Genomic DNA, 18309 nt, shown 5'->3' with positions numbered 1-18309 from the left:
TACATGTTTTTTCAACCAAAATGAAGAAGACAGTTCGCAAAGAAATTAGCAATGCAAAGTTTTGCATTATTCTTGATGAAGCTCATGACGAGTCAATGAAGGAGCAAATGGCTATAGTTTTAATATTTGTCAACAAAAATAGCTTTGTGTGAGAATTCTTTATTATAATTATTATTATTATTATTATTGTTATTGGTTTGTTCATGCCCCTAATATTACGACATTAACCCTTAAAAAAATGACATTTTGTATTATCTCATCATAATCTAAATATTCAAGACGTTCGAAGGTAAGGGCAAGAAGTAACATATGAGGTGGGCGAAATGAATTGCAAGCTTTGGTTTCAAATGATTGTCCACATGCCTACTACATTCATTGTTTCTCGCATCATTTGCAATTGACATTAGAATTGGCATCAAAAAAAGTTGTTCTAATTCATCAAATCTTTTGTTAAATTATTTTCTAATGTCAATATTGTTGGTGCCTTATGCAATTGTAATGAAACATTGAGAGTTGCTCAAGTTGCTGAAATTGCTTACATGATTGAAATTGAAAAGATTGGGAGTGGAAGGAGACTTAATCAAATGTTAGTTTACAATGGGCTAGAGATGCTTTTTGGAATTCTCACTTAAGATCAATTTCTAACTTGATCAAAATTCTCACTTGTGATGTTCTTCTTAAAATCATTGATAAGGGAACTACTTATTCCCAACAAGAAGAAGCAATGTATGTTTATCAGATAATGAATTCATTTAAATTTGTCTTCATTTTGCATCTCATTAAACAAACTATGCAGATCATTGATTATCTATGTCAAGAATTGCAATCCAAATCTCAAGATATTTTAAATGTCATGCATCTTATTTGATCTACTAACACATGTATCCATCAATATAGAGATGATATATGGGACGATTTACTTATCAAAGTGAAATCATTTTAAGAGGAACGCAAAATAGATGTCTTGTATATATATATGAACACTTATTATGTTGAAAGATAAGGTCGAGATCGCCGCAATAGATTCTTAATTGCAAGAATTAAATTGTCGATTTAGTGAGCATGCGATAAACTTATTCTCAGCTCAGCTCTTGATCCTCGAGTTGTGCTCGAATATTTAAAAATCCATGATATTTTTTAGTTGCTAAACATCTTTTATCCGAAAGACTTTATCGACATTGAAAAGGAACAATTAAAAATATAACTTCACCATTATGAGCATAATGTAGTTCAACATTCAGACTTTCGGGGATTATCAAATATTTTTAAATTGTGCCAACATTTGGTTAGCACCGGAAAATCAACTTTCTATCAACTTATTTTTCGAGTTATTGTACTTGTATTTACTCTTCTCGTTTCTCCTAAAACAACAGAGCAAGCATTTTTCAGTCATGAAAATTGTCAAAACTATGCTTTACAACAAAATTAAAAAAGAGTTTCTGACTGATTCTTTGATGTTGTATATCGAAAGAAAAATTGCTGTGAAATTTAATACAAATTCAATCATAAATGATTTTTTAGATTTAAAAGAACGTCGGATTCTATTTTGATAGATGTTTGAGTTGAAAATGGAAATATATTAAGAACAATTATTTTATGTCTTTTATTTATTTTGTTAACACTACTAATTTTATTTTTTATATTAATTTAATCTTCAAACTGAATTTATATATTTTTTATTCATACTTTAGTTCCTTATTTTTATATACTTTTCATTGATGTTTTGGCCGCTTTCCATAAGAATGTCTTGCTCCTATATCTCCCACAATTTTGACAGAACAACATATAGAGAAAATTAATATTCCAACATGAAAGAAACATAGTTCTAACCTTTGTTTTCGGGAATTCAAAGAGAGAGTTCGATAATATATGGTCACTTCCCCACAAACCCAGGAGAAATAGTGAAATACCCACACTACATTCATTACAGAAAACCTTAAAAGACACTATTTCATATATTTCCCACTAATCAGTACTTCGCCCTACGCCGCCACGTACGCCGCTGCTCAGCGCCTCCTGCTTGCCGGCTCCTTTTGAGAGTTGAAGTACACCGTCGCCACCGGCAACCCCAAATCCAGCTGCCCTGCAAAAAGTCGGGTACTAAAGTTTGCACGCGACACTGGCTGGTCCACAAGTCCCAGAGGAGCCTTCTGCCGGAAAAGCACCAATATGTACCGATGAATTCCGATTGGTGGCCGTGGCCCTACATATGGCAGTATCTCCTTGCCTGCAACACAAAATAGTACTATTTAGTAAATACGTGACAGCAAAAATTAATAGTAAATTTATATACAGACGAACGTGACAGTAAAAATAATCAATCAGTTCTGCAATACTGTGTACTGAATTTGTTTTGATGCTACTATAAGCTGCAGTAATATTTAGCAAGCTCATGTTAAAAATTGCCAAGTGGGCTTCTACATGTTCTCCACGTGGAGAACCTAGAGAAATGCCATTTGGGATCAAGGAGGGCAAGGTGACAATGACAAGTGGCACCAAACGTGTCACAATCAACGTAGGTGGATTATGAGCCAATCACGTGTCATCTAAAATCATTCATGCAATTTGTACATAAAAAGACAAAAGTTAAACATAAAAACACAAAACTGATATAAGATTTTTACAAAGAGATTTTAGAAACAAAAAGAAAGCATACGTTGAATGTTTACAAAAGTGTTTTGCCACGTGGCGAGAGCAGCATCAAGGGTGGTGCCAGCGTATGATATGTATTTTGGCTGATTTTTGCAACTTTTTGCGGCTAGAGACAGTTGTTATTGAGCAATTGGTGTAGACATTTTTTGAAGAATATATTGGGGGTGGGGGAACATCACGATGTGATGTAATAACCCTTATGATTTCCATTTTTCTGAAATATAAGATATATATATATATATGAAACATCCGATCGAGACCAAAGACATGCATGCTGATTTTTCCTGAAAGATTCCTTGTGACCCTATCAAGGAAGGATGACCAGTGATACGCTATTAAATCAACAAATTGTCACCTTGGGAACATAAAACTAAAAAGGAAAAAAAAAAATCTTCTAAAAAGTATTAGCAAATGAAAGAAGCTATTAAAAAAAAATGTTTATTGAGTTAAGTAGTTTGATTTTGAAATATGAGACTAAAGAAACTTATCAGCTTGCATGCATGCATTCAGTTGTGGATGGGAGAATTTACAGAAATTTTCAGCATAACTCTACATGGATTTCCAAAACAAAAAGGAAAAGAGAGAGAGAGAGAGAGAGAGAAGGCTAGCTGAGATGGAATAAGAAAAGTAATACTTTTAAAGAAAAAGAACACTAGTGTGAAGTATATCATTTGCATTTGCTTGTATTTTTCCAAGATCCAAACAAAGTCTAGAGACACTTGGTTTCTACCTCTAGTCGGGTTTGTTCCACCAGGCATGTCCACAACAATCCTACAAGCACAAACAAAGTGGATGCATGAAGAAGAAAGCGGCTGGGAAATGAAAATCATATATATATATAGCTAGATGGAGAAGTCAATATATATGAAGATCAAGTGACCGACCAATGAACCCATTCTCGCATGGTGGGCTCGCTAGGGCTAGGAGCATCAGGATCAATCATCACCTGCTTAATGAACATCATGAGTCTTTTAGCTATATATCCCATACACACGCATGAAAAGACACAATAATAAGCAAGATTGACAAAATTAAAGATCGCGCATGCATGCATGCAAGCTAAAGCCTCCCCCATAGACACGCACAGACCAGAGAGTATAGCTCGTCGGAATGCCCAGAGAGAGTCACTTTCGGAGGATTGACAGCCATTGAAGGTTTGATATCACATCCATTTGTCACGTGCTTGGGGCCAAAGTAGGCAGACATGTTCACAGTCGGAACAAACATGTCTACAACATCACCAATCACTCGCCCCACAACAAGCGGATCGACGGAGGCAGCCATGAGAAAAAAAAAAAATTAAGGAAGCTCCGAGGCAAAGAGCACCAAAAACGAAAAACAAAACAATTAGACTTGTTATGGCCTGATGGTGAGACATGAGTATATATTAATATATATAGTGAAAAGGTAAAATGGGCCTCATGGTACATGCATAGGCCATCACAAAGTAAGAAGTGCAGCGATCAACACGTGTGAGGCCACTCCATAGGAAAAACCACCATCCTTTCTTTTCCTTGTTACAAATGGCTGCATCATAGCCCTCCGTTTCGTCCATATTGTATTAGCCAACAGTAAAATGCTTAAGGGTGGAAGTCACTTGATCCTGGTATCTATCCCTTTGAATGCAAATAATCTTTTAAAGACAAGTTTCGAAATAAAAGCTTTGTATAGTGTGTCGAAAAATCTAGCGGGCTGAAGTGAAGTCCATAATATCATCATTATCAAGCACATGACCTAAAGATAAGCATGAATTAACTTTCAGGCCAAAAAGGCTTCGTGGAGCCCACAGGAAAAAAGAATCAGTGCCTTTTAGAGCAGGTACAGATTGTAAAGGTGGACCTTGAAGCACTACAGCGCAGGTCTCTCTGTAACTTCCATTGCAGTGGCTGTGTTCTTAACGCAGAATGCATTATATTGGCTGTTTAAGCCTTGTTTAAGGAGGTAATATAAATGACCCGTGAGATTAATTCTGTTCGGGGAACTTGTTCGAGTGTGTTAGTCTTTATCAAATACTTGGTTCGTAATCTTCTATCAGCCGTTGATTATTGCAGAAGAGGATCCAATCAGAGAGACTGTGCAGAAGATTATATCCATTTTCTATGGGGCCGGCCCAGTTCTGCCACAGAAAGAGTGCAGCTAGTTTTTCCTTTTGCCAACTGCAACATGCCACGTGAAAGAAGGCACAGGGGTTGTATAATTATCCACAAGTGATTTTCAGAGTCTGTCAAGTCTTTATATGGGATGGGACCTTTGTTGTGATGCGATGATGTGTTTGAACTTAATTTACAGGGGAGTGTTAAAAAACCCTCTTTATACTTTTCTTACACGTTCACTCTCTCACAATAGAATAAAACCTAAACTACATGCATGAATCTCACTCCATATAAGAGGATAGATGTGTAATGAATGTGTAAGGAGTATTTTTTTTTTATCTTGTCCCTAATTTATATATCACGATTTTCTTCTTTGTTTTCTAACTTTTCTTTTTGTTATGAACCGGCTAAAGGAACTTATGATGCGGGAAAAAAAATTCAATTTTATTTTAGAAAAGAAATTCTAAAATTAGTTCTTATTGTTATATTGATTTGCAATAAATTTTATGTGGTATAAAAATGTTATGAGAATTCTTTATGGTATGCTAAAATAACAAATAAGTTCCTACCGTCAAATTTTGTCCAAAATCTTAACGAATTTCGTTAAAATGCCAGATTAAGGGTGGTTTGGCCACCTCTTCAATTTTTTTGGCTATTTTTTGGATAGCTGAAAAACCTCCCATATGGCCAAGGGCCAGGAGGTCATTTCGCCACCCCTACAATTTTTTTGGTCATTTTTTGGGTAACTAAATAATTCCTAAATGGCCAAGGGCAAGGGGGTCGTTTGGCCACCCCTACAATTTTTTTGGCCATTTTTTGGGTAGCTGAACAATCCCCAAATGGCCAGGGGCAAGGGGGTCATTTGGCCACCCCTTTCAACCATATCCGGGGTGGCTGAACCACTCCCGTGGCCATTTAGGGTGGTTCAACTCAAAAAAAAATTTAAAAAAAAAAAAAAAAAAAAAAAAAAAAAAAGAAAAAAAAGTAGCCATCCCACCCCTTCTTCCAACTTAGTTTCCTTTTTTAGAAGAATAGAATTAAAAATGGTTTTTAGTTTTATATATATATTTATTATTGGTGACAAGTTTTGTTATATAATTAGATCTGACATAGCACAGTAATTCTAACGCCTCCATAATTAAATAATTAAATTTATGGGTAATTACCTTTTCCCCCCATCAACTACCAGCCATTGTCAATATGCCCCCATGAACTGACACCTCGACCAAAAGAGAGCATCCAACTACCAACTTTACACACTTTGCCCCCTTCCGTCAAGGAATTCCGTTAACTTGGACGGAATATTCCATTTTTTGGCGTTAATTTTGGTTTAAAGACCAAAATGCCCTCCAACAGTAATTAATAAAAAAAATATTAAAATTAATATGTTTAAAAAAGTTGAGGGCATTTATGTCTTTTTACGAATTAAACTGACGAAAGGGGGCAAAGTGTGTAAAGTTGGTAGTTGGATGCTCTCTTTTGGTCGAGGTGTCAGTTCATGGGGGCATGTTGACAATGGCTGGTAGTTGATGGGGGAAAAGGTAATTACCCCTTAAATTTACTTAAATTGAAATGTTACTCATAATGCTATCAAACTAATCAATTGGTAATTAGTTGAATTCACTACACAACATTAATTTATCAGAGTATATTATAGTGAAAAGCGGAAATAATTAAATTATTTGAGACCAACTATCATATAACCTCAAACAACATCGTGTATCACTAATATAGACTCGGAGTCTCGAAATGAACTTTCTAATAACATTAACAAATAACATCTAACTAAGTAAACCTGACAATAAAAGTCATTCGATCTTCATCCCAACGAATTTCTCTCTCTACAACCTGACAACCTATTAATCTGTAAAACAACAAAGTGTTTCACAGTGAAAAAAGTAACTCTGTAAGTCTACGACCTCGTAACAATTTAAGTGTGAGTTTTGGCTCATAGAACTAGTTTATATAATGAGCCTTGAGCAATAGTTTGTAATCTGCTTAGATCATGTAAGTGTTGTCGATCTCCATTATTACCCCACAGAAAAATATGTTTTATTGTGAAATGAGTTTGGCATATATAAGTTATGTCTGGTAACAATTCATTTGTATTTTAATGCAAGATTCATGCGTTATAAACAAATTGTAAGTTGTATCCCAATGGTAGTTATTGTACGTATACCGTTGGCCTCTATGATAAAATAAGCCCAGAGCCAGTCAAAGGTGCATGCTTCTATTCATTTTAATTCCTTGAGATTATCGGTTTGTACTTTTGTTTAATTAGTCTTATTTTGAGTTTATTATGTTACTTGGTCTTATTTATGTTTTAATTTGACTAGTTATTCAGTTTGGGGTTAACAGTTAAAGCCCGGCCATAAATTATTTCAATCAAGAAGAGGGATATAAAATTTTCAGCAATGATTGCACTTGATCTATGCAACCCTTGTGATGCCAAGGAAATAGTGTGATACTTTGAACAACTAGGTGTGATGCAAGTTTATGAAAATTTATTTTTATTTAATTTTAGTAGTTAATAGTATTTCTATAATTTTATGTTTCTGAAAATCGAGCCTTATTTTGGATTTATTATGTTGTTAGGTTGGGTATTATTTTTGGGTTTTACTAGTTATTTGGTTTGGGCTTAATAGTTAATTAAATCCTAAAGAGACCAAGTCCATTACAGAAAGTATAGAGTACTCCTAATCTCATGATAAGGAAAAAAAAAAAGAATTATTCATTGAATTTTATTTTAATTGATAATTTATCTTTAAATTAGTAGACTCTATTTATAGTGCAATGATGTATGTGTAGTAGAGTCCAATCCTCTCAAATTATTTTTTTAAATTTGAGAGAATTTGGGCTGAAACCCATCCGACTGGATAAATGATTGTGCAGTTTAATTTTTATTTAATTAAGTAGGTACCATAAATGCAATCACGTGCTTAAATTCTTTCAAATTTTAATAAATAATTCAAAAATTTTTAATCCGTTAAATATAGTGCAAAGTATGAAATCAATGTAGGTGGCCATCAGGGCACGTGGGTCATGAATTTGGTAAGCCATGCACTGCATGACCTAAAGTTTGGCAGGTGGAAGATGCTTCTGTAAAACTATTGGTCATCATCTCATCTCATTGCCTTGGTGACAGCTGGCTGATGATGTATACGTACGACCCAATGAATATTAATTTTGGATTATCTTCAGAATCTCAATCTTTTAAAAAGCGGTTACAGATGCAGTTACTTTTAGGCAGTTGCGGTTGCGGTTAATTAGCAATTTTAGCAAATAACTGCAACTGTCTTTTCAGCCTTAATGCTAAGAGACTTGGTTTTGGTGACATTTTCATTAGATTTAAGATTAAAATTCCTCTGAGTGCAAATAATTTCTTAGGGCCACGCCCACCAGCAAAGTAAGAGTCTTACTCAATCTGTGTGGAATGGCACTTTACATGGTTCGAGGTTTGCCTAACAGGAGTGAGGTGAGTACACGAAGTGGTCTTACTTTGGAGAGATTCAAAAATAAATAAATAAATAAAAAGAAGAAGAAAGTTTACATACTTCCTTTGAACTACCACTCAATTGACAATGTTTACCCCAAACTACCAAAATTTATCAATGTCCCCCAATGATGAAAATACCCTTAATAATTTTTATTTTTATTTTTTTAAAAAAAAAAAAAATCTATAAATTTGATATGTAAAAAAGGGGGAAAAAAAAAACCAGGGGGTGGAAAAAAAAAATTGAATTTATAGTAGTATTTTGGTTTTATTGATCGAAAACAAAATAGGGTCATTTTTGTCTTTTTGCTAGCCTTAAGGAGGACATTGACAATTGTTTGGAAGTTTGTGAGGACATCGTTCCAATTAAAAGTGTCGGAAGACTATCAATAATTATTGGGTAATAGTTTAAAGGGGATACGTGAACTTTTTCTTAAAGAGAAATATATGTAGCATTTAATGGTGATTTTTATTGTTACGTCAGAAAGTGAACATTTGAAAGCATATATAGTATTTCTCTTTACTTTTTAGGCATTTCCTCCACATATCTTGGCTCAAACTTCTGTTATCATTTTGCTGAAACAACCCATCAGGGTTGTTACTTTTAGGGTAAATGTATCATAGCTCCCTGAGTCGGAGCCTGATTTGAAAATAGTCCATCACTTTCTAAAAATGAGTTTTAACTCCTTCAATTTTTCACAAATTTAAAACAAGTCATTCCATCACTTTTCTGTCCATTATCGCAACCCCTAGATGGATCTATGGATGACTCACAGGCCACGCCCTCCCAACCCTTCATATTTTTATTTATTTTTTTTAAAAAAAAAAAAATCTTTTTAAATAAAATTATTAAAAAATAATATTTTTAAGGTGATGTGGCAAAAAGGCTGACGTGGCACTAACAGAAGTGGCAATTTCAAATTCGCAAAAAACTGAAGGAGTTAAAACTCATTTTTTAAAAGTGAGGGATCATTTTTTCAAATCGCGCTCCGACTCAGATAGTTATGATACATTTACCCTTAGATTTCACACAAAACATATTCCACCCCAAATATCCAATTTCCTTTGGAGTACACATTTGAGTCGCACACTTTTCTCTTGAATCCCCAACTATAAATCTTGGGCTTAGGGTTTAAAAATTCTCATACGGATCTTGGAGAAGAAAAAGAGATATACAATCCATTGATTAAGGTTGCTTTTCATCCACTGTTTTTCCTTTGGATTTTCTCTTTTTTTCTTCAAAACCTCGGCCCACAAACACAGAGAGAGGCCTCAAGATATTTTGCACTCTTATAAGCTGATTTGGGCCATTTGGCTGAGTGGCTCCTTGCTTTGCGGGTATCGGATAAATTTTTTTTTAAAATTGAGATGGAAGAACTTTCTCTAATTCGGTCTATAAAAATGTAATGAATTCTTTTTATATATAAGAAACGTACTTTTTAAATAGTAAAGATAAAGTCCGAAGAAATTCTTTCAACTTAGTCGATCAAACTAGTATATGTCTTTAGAGTCTCACGTGTATTTTTAATAAAAATAAAAATACGTTGACATTTATCTTTAAAACATGTAATTTTTATCTGCATTTTATAAATGAATGTGTAAATCACGTACTATAAAAACAAATATCAATTTAATAATTCAGATTGAAAGAACGTTCAAAAATACCTTTATTGATTGACCATTATTATCCTTAAAGCAATGTCATCAACTTGTGTACTGGTTGGTTGTTTAAAATCATGTCCCAACCAACCCCCACCCCCCACCATTATAACTCATTTTCCGTGTCATTATAACCATATTTCTCATAATCCCAAACAACTAACATTATTTTAAAACCAAAATAGTGTTTTCACTTTTCACTGGTATTTGCAATTTATGTTTGCGAGTTAAGTTCAAGTTTATGTCGTGTCGAAGTATAGGTATAAGATTATATAGGTCAACTCAAACCCGACCAATTTAATTAAACAAATCAAACACCTTAACAATAACCCTTTAATTTTATATTGAGTTCGTGTCGGGTTCGCGGGTTATGTCAAAAATTGCTTGCTATTATATTGTATGTCGTGTCGAAGTATAGGTATAAGACTACATAGGTCGTAATGAGTAATGTTAGAAGTCACTTTTTTGTCGCTCTTGTTTCCCTCCAAAAATGACGTGACTTTTAAAATCATTATTGAACTTATGATTTATCACTATTAAATTTTGATCAAGTAGTGATTTTAAAAGCCACATCATTCGTAAAAGGGCACGAAGAAGACACAAGAGCGGCTTAGCTTCTAGAATAACTCAGGTCAACCCTAACCCTATCCATTCAATTGTGAAATAAATAGTTCATGGGTTGTTTATTGCTATTATGTTGTATGTCGTGTCGAAGTATGGGTATAAGACTACATAGGTCGTAATGAGTAATGTTAGAAGTCATTATTTTGTCGCTCTTGTGTCCCTCCAAAAATAATGTGAATTTTAAAATCATCATTCAGCTTATGATTGATCACTATTAAATTTTGATCAGGTGATCATTTTAAAAGCCACATCATTCGTAAAAGGGCACAAAGAAGACACAAGAGTGACTTCTAGAATAACTCAGGTCAACCATAACCCTATCCATTTAATTAAACGGGTCAAACTCCCCAACCTTAACTTTTTAATTTTGTGTCAGGTTCGCTGCCGTAAAAAATTGCCGGCCCTAGTTTTCACCGTCTTAAGATATGTAAATATTGTTTCTTTGTCCTGTCCAGCTTTGCAGCTTATTGCCAAACCCCAAATCCTTCATCTTCTACATATATAAACCAAAGAAGATAAGGGTCCGTTTCTGTGAGATGTTGACAATTTATAAATTTCCCGTGAAGCACAAAACTGTCCCAAATGAATGCTACCAAAACAAGGGCCATAATTGAAAAAATTGTCTCTCCAAAACCAAGCAGTAGCGTCTATAGCACATGTTATTGGAGGCCCACATCAGAAGTTTCTTTCAATTTGCAGGAAATGCCTAATCAATAAAACATTCTAGTTTACCCTACACTAACAGCTACAAACAACAAACAGGGCATTCTCATATTACCAACAACAAAACAGAGAACAACAACTACTGACTGTCACTGGAAGGTGAACAACATATACAGGCAACAAAGTAACAACAGGCAGAGGTAGATGGGTGCTCTAAGGTGGTTGTTTGATGAAGAATGGCCGTAGAATTCAGAGGAATCGACTGCTAGAGGCATTCCGTCGCTGTCCAGAGTGCACGACCGAGGATCAGAGCCGGTCGTGCTCATCATGATTGCTCGGATGACCGCCGAAACTGTGTGAATGTAAGCCGTTCGATTCTTGGCGAGCAGCCATGTCAGTCCCATGAGCTGGCACTCCTTGTTGTGCATTTTTGTGGTCCTGGCCTCTGATTTGCTTGAATTTAAAGCTTTCTTCTTGTTAAGCTACATCAAATTATTGTCTCAATTAGAAAACCAAATGATGCATGGCCACTGTATTGGGCAACACATGTTTGGTAAAATGAAGATTTAAATTACTAATCAACATCTAATCACAATCTGCTAAAGTCAGCCTAATAACCGAAATAAATAAACAAAAATGGATTGCATAAAAAATAAAAAAAAAAAAAATCGAAAAATAAATAAACAATAAGCATAATTAAACATGCATCAGTTTACGTTCCTATAATTAAGCATTGTTAGAAAAAAAACTCGTGACTCTAATCATGTCATCCGGTAAATAACGGTGAAAACAACAGCAGGGGAGGGCTAAATTCTAGATGGCAGTCCAACTCGCCTTCGGGCGCGTGTAATACAACCTTTCTTTTTTTTCTCCTACAGCTTTCAAACAAAATCCTATTTGTTTCTCTAAAAGGGAAAAAAATTGAAACCATAAAACTATTCTTTTATTCACTTGCATTATTTTATATTCCTTCATTTTTTATTTTTTTTTCCCCTAATAGGTTTGGATAAGGACATAAGGTGGTGGTGTCTAGCCCAACCTCATCTTCCTCCTTTTGTTAAAAAGCGTACAGTAGACTCGCCCTCATTGCGCGTGTAGAATTACCCCCAACGCTTGAAAGTTGAAACAGTGACCAAATTTGCAGCAAAAACTTTCCCAATTCCAGAGATTGGAAGGAGACCCTGATCTAATCAGATTGTTCTGCTTCGTGTTTGTCCCTCACCCAATGAAGTGGAAATCAAAACGAACAGAAAGAAATAGTTTCAGAGAAGAAAACTCACCATATAGAGACTGTTCAAGCACCTGGAGCACCCACCAAGACCTGGAAATGCGTTGACATTGGAGCTGCTACTCAAGCAATCCCTCTCCAACCTCTTCACACTGTCATCCCCAACAAGTTTCCCCATCTGGGTCACCGAGAACGCCTCCGGGCAGCTCAGCGGGTGCAGCCTTATGCCGCAGTAACAGTACATTACATCACAGGTTTCATTGGGTCTCGCCACTTGTATTCCCTTTTCCTTGAGGGCTTTCCCCAAGTCATCCACGCAGGTTTCTGAATCGTCCGGCAGAAGCGGAAGGTCATACGACGTCGTGGTGGCACTGCTATGACCTGCAGCGGCGGCGCCCACTCTGCTCGCCCTCCCTAGGGCTGTGGCAGAGTAGGCAGCGTACAGCCACGTGGCTAGCACAGGGCAGCACCGGCTGCGGTGGAGCTGCCCATCGGCGCCATCCTTTGCGGCGCCACACGCGGCCTTTATCCCGTGGAAAAGCTCATCCGGGAGGTCTAGCGGGCAGCCGGCCACATTGGATTGTTCGGGGAATGCAGGGATTGTTCCTGGTGAAGATTGGGTTGGGTGGAATGGCAGGATTGTGGCCGGGTCGGGGTTTGGCAGACCCGTAGAGGCGGGCAGAAGAATGGAGAAGAAAACAAAGACGGAGAAGACTGGTCGGTTCGGGGACATTGGTACGAAGGAAGTGTCTCTCTTTCTTTGTGTGAGAGAGGATATGTGGGGGGTGTGGGTTTCGTTTTTGCTTTATGGTGTTGGCACTGTTGGAGGAGGTCTGAAGATGGTCTACCATAGTAAATATGGTCTACAATTATTTGGCTACCCGTTCAAAATTCGAGTAAATAATTGTGAAAAATTATTTATGTAATTTAATAACCGAATAAATAGTTAAATAACTTAATTTTTATTCTATCATATAAGTTTTTTAAATGACCTCTCACAATTACCTTTTTAAATTTTTAATACTTCGAACAAATAATTGTAGATAATCTTAATCCGTCACGAATTGGAATTCACTGCAATTATTTGTTTGAATTGTTTGTAATTAGTAAAAAAAATTTATATGAGATTCATTTACTCAAACAAATTTTAGAATATCCGACAATCTATTAAGGTACGTAAGAGATTATATATAAGATTCACTTATTTAAATAAATTTTAGACTGAAATCAGTCTAATAAAATGACATGTGCTTCTCGCTTATTAACGGATACGTGTCACTTTATTAGACTGATTTGTAGCTAATTTATGTCGGTATCGGATCATCTATTAGTGTAAAACATTGTATACAAGATTCACTTATTCAAAGAAATTTCAGATTGTCTGGTTGCCTACAAACAAAAGAAATTCATTTGAAATTACTACAACAATGGAGACAAACATTAGTGAATTTTTCAATCCGATGGCAGTGGACCCAGTGGGTGCTGGTGTTGGGGTTTGGAATTGGAGGGAAGGAGGGAAAAGGAAGGTGGGGCTTGGGTGAGTTTGGCAGTTTGCTACCACTAGATCTACCTTTAGAGTGGTTGCCGGCAAAGTTGGTGGGGATTAGTAATAGTATCATGAAGAAATCATTCATAGGGAAGGGGGAATTAATTTGGGCTTTACGAGGTATAGCTAAGTAAAGTACATACTTTCTTTTCTTTTTTTCTTTTTATTATTATTATTTTTTATTATTATTTATTTATGCAATCCATTTTTGTTATAGAAAAATAAATGCAAATAAATAACATCACGGGATATAGCTCCAATAAAATAGTACAACATGCTTTTAATATGAGTATAAATTTAAAGCCACGTATGGTATATGGAATATTCATTCATTTAGAAATGAGAAAAGAATAGAATCATCATTTATATGCTTTAATTTTGTGACAATACATGATTTTTTTTTTCTATGAAATTAAATCAAAATTATTAAAATATTCAAAAAATAATAATATTTTTTTTTTAACACTATTATTATATTAATCTGTTAGGTCTCTCTCTCTCTCTCTCTCTCTCTTTCTCTCTCTTAATGAGTGAATCAGTGGTTTTAAGGTCTTTTTTTGGTATGAAAGTTACCACCTATGATTAACATGAAAAGACTGTTATAGTATCTAGTTAAGACATGAACACAGTTTATTACTACTTTTTGTTAACATAAACTCTCAAGGTTTAGATTTTAATTATTTCACATCTGTATGTTAGACATTGATACAGTTGAAAACTTCAAAATTTAATTTAAAAATCAAAGTTAAACTCTAGAATATATTATGTAATTATTCTATAACTTAAAGACCTAATATTTTACCAATATATTAACTTCCTCTTATTTCCATTGCAATCATAAGTGCAATGTACCCTAACTTTCATATGCTATTAATTTTTTTTTTTTTTTTCTCATTAAAAAGACGAGCAGGGAGACTAACTGTAGTTATTTTACCTGGGTGTAGTCATAGTAACACATGTTCGCTGAAAGCCACCCATAAAGGGCCTAGATAGTGGAACTGCAGGCCTTCCCTTAAATCTGACTAAACCATAATCTAACTCAGCCCCATCAGGACATCATTAAAACCCAAGACGACTAACAATAATAAGATTAATGATTAACATTTCGAAAGTCTAACTCTCACTCTAATGTTGCTTCTTCTTCTTCTTTTTCTTTTTCTTTTTCTTTTTGCTTTTTTTGAGATAATCAAACTCATCCAACCTTCCTGACAAACAAAGAAAAAAAAAAAAAAAAAATCCTACATTTGTAGTTTGGGTAATTTTCTTTAAATCAGTGTTTGTGGGATATTAGAAATTGACCTATAAGGGATTTATTTGTTAATTTTATTTTATATATATATATATATATATATATATATATATATATATATATATATATATATATATATATATATATATATATATATATATATATATATCTTCTTTTCTATTCTCAAAACAAAAATATTAACAAATAACCCAAAACATAAAACGGGGTTGAAATCCTAATTAGCTTACAGCTTTCTTTTGTCAAATTATTTATTTATTTATTTGGGTCTCAATTTTTTTTTTCTTTTAATATTTGTTTTTCTGATCAGTTTTGGGCCTCAATTTGATCTCACTTCCAAGTTAACCAGGGACTATAAAAATGTAGAATCAGCAATCATAGAAAATGGTAAAGTACAATTAAGCAGAGTGTCGTTTATTATTGAGTAATGAAATCTAGAAAATTTCCAATATCCATGAAATTCTAGAGTCCAGATTGATTGATTGGCTTTGATTAATAAGAAGAAAGAAATGATCATTTGGCCTCTCGAGGCACGAATTGGAGACTGTGTATACAAATATTTACTAGGTTTTAAAGGTCAAAAAATTTAGAAAGAATTTTACTTTTAAGTGTGTTCAAGTCCATTTTCTAAAGAAGATATTAAAACGTCTCAATTTAAGGTATTAATTTATCAAAAAATCTCAATTAGAAGTCTTTTATTAAGATTTTTCGTTAAATCCTATCAAAATTCTCAAATTAATCCTATTTTTTTTAGGAAAAAAAAAATTATAAGATTTAGGTGGAAAATTCTAACAGAACATCTCTAATTAAGACTTTTCGAAAAATTAATATCTTAAATTAAAACGTTTTGAAGTTCATGTATCTATTTTAAAAAAGAATGAAAGTTTGGTAATCTTAAATAAAGTTATTCCAAAATTTTAAAATACAAAATGTAATATATTACATTATGTATTTGTTAAATGCTTTTGGAGAATAGAAAGTGTGGTTAACTTGTTATGACCTTTTTGACTGCTGTCCAGGCTGAAACCCACTTGGCCAATCTTTATGCAATGGGGTTTAAAGCTTGACATTCTATTGGCAATAGAAGATGCACAACATAATTTATAACAAAAGGTGACAAAAAGACTTTGACAGCTTGTTGCAATCGAACCTTTATCTTACTTTGATGTCCTCTACCCTATGCTTTTTTTTTGGTTCTCTTTCTTTCTTTTGTCTTTTCAGTTTCTTTTTCACACAATTTCAGGTATAATTCATTCCTGAAAATCCACTTGTAAAATTAAAAAAAGAGTGCATCAAATTTACATGCCCATTATTAAGATTTCACTTATGCTCCGTTTGTTTCGGCGTAAAATGATTTCTAGAAAATAATTTCGGTATTTTTCGGTGTTTGATAAAGGCGAAAATAATAGTCAACCAGAAAATGATTTCTGTTTGATAAAAAATGCTTAGTAAATTCCGGAAAATGATTTACGCTTTTTAAAAGCGTAAATCATTTTCCGAAGACGTCTGACGCGATCGATTTATTTAAACGACACAGTCGACCTTTACGTTCAAGCAGCCGACCACCATCGAAATCTTGCCGGTATCGGATTCCGACAACATCGGCTTAATGTTGTCGGAATCCGGCGACGGAATCCGGCCACTTTTGCCGGAATCCGGTCAGCCCAGATTCCGGCAACCAATCTGGCCGGACCGGATTCCGGTGATCTGGCCAGACCGGCCAAATTCCGGGGATCTGGTCGGATCTGGCCAGATGGCCGGAATCCGGTCGGTCTGGCCAGATCCGACCAAATCGCCGGAATCCGGCCGACCTCTCTGGCCAGAGCCGGCCGGGAACTGGCCAAGGCCGGCCGGGAACCGGCCAGATCGCCAAAATCCGGCCGGTCTGGCCAGAGAGCCTGCCGGCTCTGGCCGGATCCCAGCCGGCTCCAGATCCATCCGGCATCTGGCCGGAATCCGGCCACTTCTCCGGAATCCGGCCATCCCAGATTCCGACGAAATTGTCCAGATTCCGGCCATTATCTTGAATTCTAGCTATATTAGCTGAAATCAAGTAAAAATAGTCAGAATCTTGTCGGTTAGTGATGGAATCTCGTCATCGATGATTTTTATATTATTTTATATTAATATTTATATATTTTGAATAAAAATTAATTTTTATAGGTTAATATGTTTGAATGAAAATATAAAAAATATTTGTAATTTTCTGTACGCGCCAAATACCGAAAAATGCTTTCGGCGGAAAATATTTTTCAGAAAAATGACTTTCCTGAAACCATTTTACATTGAAACAAACGGAGCATTAATCAATGTGAGACACGTAGAATCGTAACATAGTCATTTCTTACTTGCTTTGACTTGTTTCGACAATTCCGATTAGTATTTATAATAACATTGGTAAAAGTATGATCATCCCTAAATGTCTTTGGTATGCAAGTAATAAGAATAATTTTCAACTAACTCTTAGATTTTTTTTTTTTCTTTTAACAAAAAAAATCCAATGATCGGTTAGAATTGTTATATTAGCATTATAAGATAATTGTGAGATAAAAATGCAGTTTTTAACATTACTCATGTAATACGACTTTATATACCTCTTAATTTGGTGTGAGGTGAATTCTCGGTTCGACCTCAAGGCATTTACTTTAATATAATGTTAAATTAGTATTTGCTCCTAAACTTTAACTAATAAGAAATGATGAATTTAATCATTTAAATAGGAATCATATTATTGAATAGATTACTATATAATTGTAGTAGTAAAAATTACCCCTTTTTTTTAACAATTACTCATATCTATGTATTTAGAGAAAAACTTGCATAGTCGCCTATCATATCACAATATACATCATTTGGTCATATCAATCACATGCAAGAGTGGTGTCTTTTTGCTCACCCAAACAAATCTTTCATAAGATTTGAGGTACAAAATCTTTATTTTATGTTTTTTTCTGAAAAATGTTTTTCGAAATTTCCATAAAATACGGCAAAGATTCTCTTTTCAAAACAGGCGTGCTTACAATCCCATCAGTTATATTTTGTATTTGGAAAATATAAGATTTGTATAATATTTAGGGTTGATAT

General features: G+C 34.6%; 2 protein-coding genes across 2 annotated transcripts; both read right to left on the bottom strand.

The window, feature by feature from the left end:
* Window positions 1–1846: 1846 nt before the first annotated feature.
* On the bottom strand, window positions 1847–4004 carry LOC133867403 (protein MOTHER of FT and TFL1). The gene is made up of 4 exons (XM_062304154.1): window positions 3742–4004; window positions 3537–3598; window positions 3383–3423; window positions 1847–2227 (listed from the first exon to the last, which is right to left on the bottom strand). Exons 1-4 carry the CDS (start codon window positions 3934–3936, stop codon window positions 2007–2009), a joined length of 519 nt encoding a protein of 172 aa, XP_062160138.1. The 5' UTR covers window positions 3937–4004; the 3' UTR covers window positions 1847–2006.
* A 7100-nt stretch (window positions 4005–11104) lies between these two features.
* LOC133867079 (uncharacterized GPI-anchored protein At4g28100) lies at window positions 11105–13242 on the bottom strand. Its single transcript, XM_062303760.1, has 2 exons — window positions 12465–13242; window positions 11105–11666 (listed from the first exon to the last, which is right to left on the bottom strand). Exons 1-2 carry the CDS (start codon window positions 13143–13145, stop codon window positions 11334–11336), a joined length of 1014 nt encoding a protein of 337 aa, XP_062159744.1. The 5' UTR covers window positions 13146–13242; the 3' UTR covers window positions 11105–11333.
* Window positions 13243–18309: the final 5067 nt, after the last annotated feature.

The sequence above is a fragment of the Alnus glutinosa genome, chromosome 4 (genome assembly GCF_958979055.1).
Source record: "Alnus glutinosa chromosome 4, dhAlnGlut1.1, whole genome shotgun sequence".
NCBI lineage: Eukaryota > Viridiplantae > Streptophyta > Magnoliopsida > Fagales > Betulaceae > Alnus > Alnus glutinosa.
The sequence above is the reverse complement of the archived record's forward strand: the minus strand, read 5'-3'. Positions and strand labels throughout refer to the sequence as shown.

Bases quoted from the DNA above. Each gene is read 5' to 3' on its own strand.
- LOC133867403 (XM_062304154.1), bottom strand. From the start codon at position 3,936: ATGGCTGCCTCCGTCGATCCGCTTGTTGTGGGGCGAGTGATTGGTGAT. The intron at 3,599-3,741 runs GTCTGTGCGTGT...TTCATTAAGCAG, and splicing joins CCGACGAGCTATACTCTCTG to GTGATGATTGATCCTGATGC. The intron at 3,424-3,536 runs GTCGGTCACTTG...TTGTGCTTGTAG, and splicing joins ATGCGAGAATGGGTTCATTG to GATTGTTGTGGACATGCCTG.
- LOC133867079 (XM_062303760.1), bottom strand. From the start codon at position 13,145: ATGTCCCCGAACCGACCAGTCTTCTCCGTCTTTGTTTTCTTCTCCATT. The intron at 11,667-12,464 runs GTGAGTTTTCTT...AATTTGATGTAG, and splicing joins GCTTGAACAGTCTCTATATG to CTTAACAAGAAGAAAGCTTT.